Genomic DNA, 2,927 nt, shown 5'->3' with positions numbered 1-2,927 from the left:
AGGAAGTCAAAACTAAAGACACGTAGGTTTAGCCCTGGCCTGTGTGTCTCAGTTGGTTGGACCATTGTCCCATGCATCAAAAGGAGGTTCAATTCCTGGTCAGGTGCGTGCAGGAGGCAACCAATCGATGATTCTCTCTCTCTCTCTCTCTCTCCTCTATTTCTCTCTTAAAAAAAATTCCCAGGTTTATTATCTCTTCACCTGAACAAAGTTTGTTTTTTTTAAGTATTAACAAGCATATAGCATGGTTATGGTTATTTTCCAGAGATCCACCCCCAGCAAAATGGTTTCTCATCTCTTTTATAGAAATGCTGTGGGACAGGTTGTGTAGGCTGGTGGCCTGGGGCAATAGAATGAGCTCTGTCTCTGGAGATGCAAGTTCTAATCCTGATTCTGTGGTCTGAGATTTTCAGATGGGTGTCAGTTTTCTTACCAAAATGAATGTGGATTTCTAAGATCCTCTCTGATATGCCTAAGTATTGACATACCTAAGATTAGGGCTCAATATAAATCAAAGAAATATTACTTTTCCCCAGTGTTATCCTTAGGTCTACATCTAAGGCTTTATTATTCCCCTCTCTCCCCTATAGGTGCCAGATCCCCTTTCTTTTTTGGCCAAATCTAAGGTAATTTTTTCTTACCTCTCTTCCTAAAGATTGCTTACCTCATTCTCTTCCCCTTTCATTGTTTCCTTCATTTTATTTTTACTTTAAAAATCTTTAGAGCCCATTTTAGCATACTTTATCCCCATGAATGCTGCTAAATCTAAGGCAGTATTTAATAAAAAAGAACCTTAAGATTTTTCAAGGCTCTATTTCTGCTTTATTAGTTTCAACTCCTCATATGTGTTCAGTGATTAAATGAATTTTGGGTTACTCTAGTGCAGTGGTTCTCAACCTTCTGGCCCTTTAAATACAGTTCCTCATGTTGTGACCCAACCATAAAATTATTTTCTTTGCTACTTCATAACTGTAATGTTGCTACTGTTATGAATCATAATGTAAATATCTGATATGCAGGATGGTCTTAGGTGACCCCTGTGAAAGTGTTGTTCGACCGCCAAAGGGGTCGCGACCCACAGGTTGAGAACCGCTGCTCTAGTGTATTATGATCAAGCCTCTTTTACTTTGCCTTTTTGGTTTTTTACTATTCACTAGTCTAGGAAGTTACTAGCATAACCCTTTATTTGGTGTAGTTTTAAAAGTACAAAATGAACTGAAACAATGTCCACATCTAGAATTGAATAAGCATTTGACATCCTCAATTAAAAATGTTCCACTGACTCAGACTGGGAAAAAAAAGCATCATATAGTAATCTAGATCAAAATCCTGCCACCAAGAAATATCCTATATAATAAAAGCCTAATATGCAAATCGACCTAATGGAGGAAGGACTAGTGGAACAACCGGTTGCTATAATGCACACTGACCACCAGGGGGTAGACACTCAATGCAGGAGCTGCCCCCAGCCTGCAGGCCCCAGGCCAGCCAAGGCGGGTGCCAGTGGGGGCCCCTGATTGCCCCACCGGTCACCCCACAGATTGGCCCCGATCACCGGCCAAGCCTAGGGACCCTACCTATGAAATTCAGGCCTCTAGTTATATCAATATTATTCCAAACTGTAAGGTAAACATGAATCTAGTCTGAAGGGATTTTGCCAAAGTGATAGCTGTGTGTTTATGAGTACTTCTAGCCATAAAAACTCAAGTAAATTTTTTGATGAAAAAAATAGTAAATAAAGGACCAGTTCTCTCTATTTGTAGGCCAAAGAGCTGGTTATTATCCAACACAGTCATAATGAATATCATCGTACTTCCCCAAGCACTTCTGTCTTTATTTCTGGGTACCCGATAGACTGTATGGGGAAATTTACAGGCTGAGTTTTAGCACAGGGCAGGAAGCAGGCAATTCAAAAGGACTTCTAGTGCTGAGGAAGGACTCCAATCCTATGTTGGACTGTTTCCCTGAGTTAACTTTTGGTATCTCAAATATTGTGATTTTAGAAAATCTTCTATTCAAGTGCTATTCATTTAAAAAATTTAAACGACCATGGAGAAATATAATCACTAAGTTCACTGTCATTTTCACAGTGTATAATGGGCTCACTAGATAAAAACATCAGTTCCTCTTCAGTCTTCAAAATAGTTTTCAAATTTCCACTTTTGATATGGCTTCTTTGGGTCACAAGCAGCAACTTTCAGAGTTTTCTGAGAAAAATTTCCTTCCAAGCATAACAACTGATGATAGTTTCCAAAAACAATGTGATTCACCTGGAGAGAAAGGGGATCTGAGAATGAGCCATGGTAAAGAAATGGAAACCAATTAAAAAAAAAGATAGGTACTTACATTTTTTATTCTTTAGGGATTATCCTGAAGTAAATTAATAACATAAACACAGGCTTTGGACAGTATTAAATTTGTGTCTCTCTCTCAAGCTAAGTTCTCATACTTCAAAGATGAATTTTCTGATCATATGGCTGATTACTATATTATTTAAAGAAAAAAGTACCAGATGGCATTTCTATATTTGATGGATGATGGCTCCCTCACTAATGGTAGAAAAGAAAACACACACACACACACACAAACCCACATACCATCACAGATAGTGAGTCAGTTAATTTCTTAATTAACTCTATGCCTTAGAATGCAAATTTAGAATACAAAGTGCTAGATAAATAATGTATTGTATTTATGAGCTCCCTACCATAATCTCTGAGTACATAATGCCTGAGGTCCAGAAAATTTGGATGTAATTAGGAAAAAAGTCAAAGGCACTTCAGGGTTCTATTATTGCTTAATATGTATTAATATCCTAGAAATGGTTGATGGCCTACTTAGAACTTGCCCATGGCTTTGTAATTTGTTTTTTACCTATTACACTTCTCAACTATCCAGGACTATGACAGAGATGATTATATATATAT

The 2,927-nt window shown here is 37.7% G+C and overlaps 1 protein-coding gene across 1 annotated transcript in view; it reads right to left on the bottom strand.

The window, feature by feature from the left end:
• Positions 1-1,756: 1,756 nt before the first annotated feature.
• Positions 1,757-2,927, bottom strand: part of GALNT5 (polypeptide N-acetylgalactosaminyltransferase 5) — a 46,961-nt gene continuing 45,790 nt past the window's right edge. Inside the window, exon 10 of the mRNA XM_005859399.2 lies at positions 1,757-2,270. Within this exon, the coding sequence (XP_005859461.1) occupies positions 2,130-2,270 (141 nt within the window). The 3' untranslated portion in view covers positions 1,757-2,129. The remainder of the gene's footprint in view (positions 2,271-2,927) is intronic.

Source organism: Myotis brandtii, unplaced genomic scaffold, assembly GCF_000412655.1.
Source record: "Myotis brandtii unplaced genomic scaffold, ASM41265v1 scaffold125, whole genome shotgun sequence".
Taxonomy (NCBI): Eukaryota; Metazoa; Chordata; class Mammalia; order Chiroptera; family Vespertilionidae; genus Myotis; species Myotis brandtii.
Note: the sequence above shows the minus strand (reverse complement) of the source record. Positions and strands in the feature narration are given on the sequence as shown.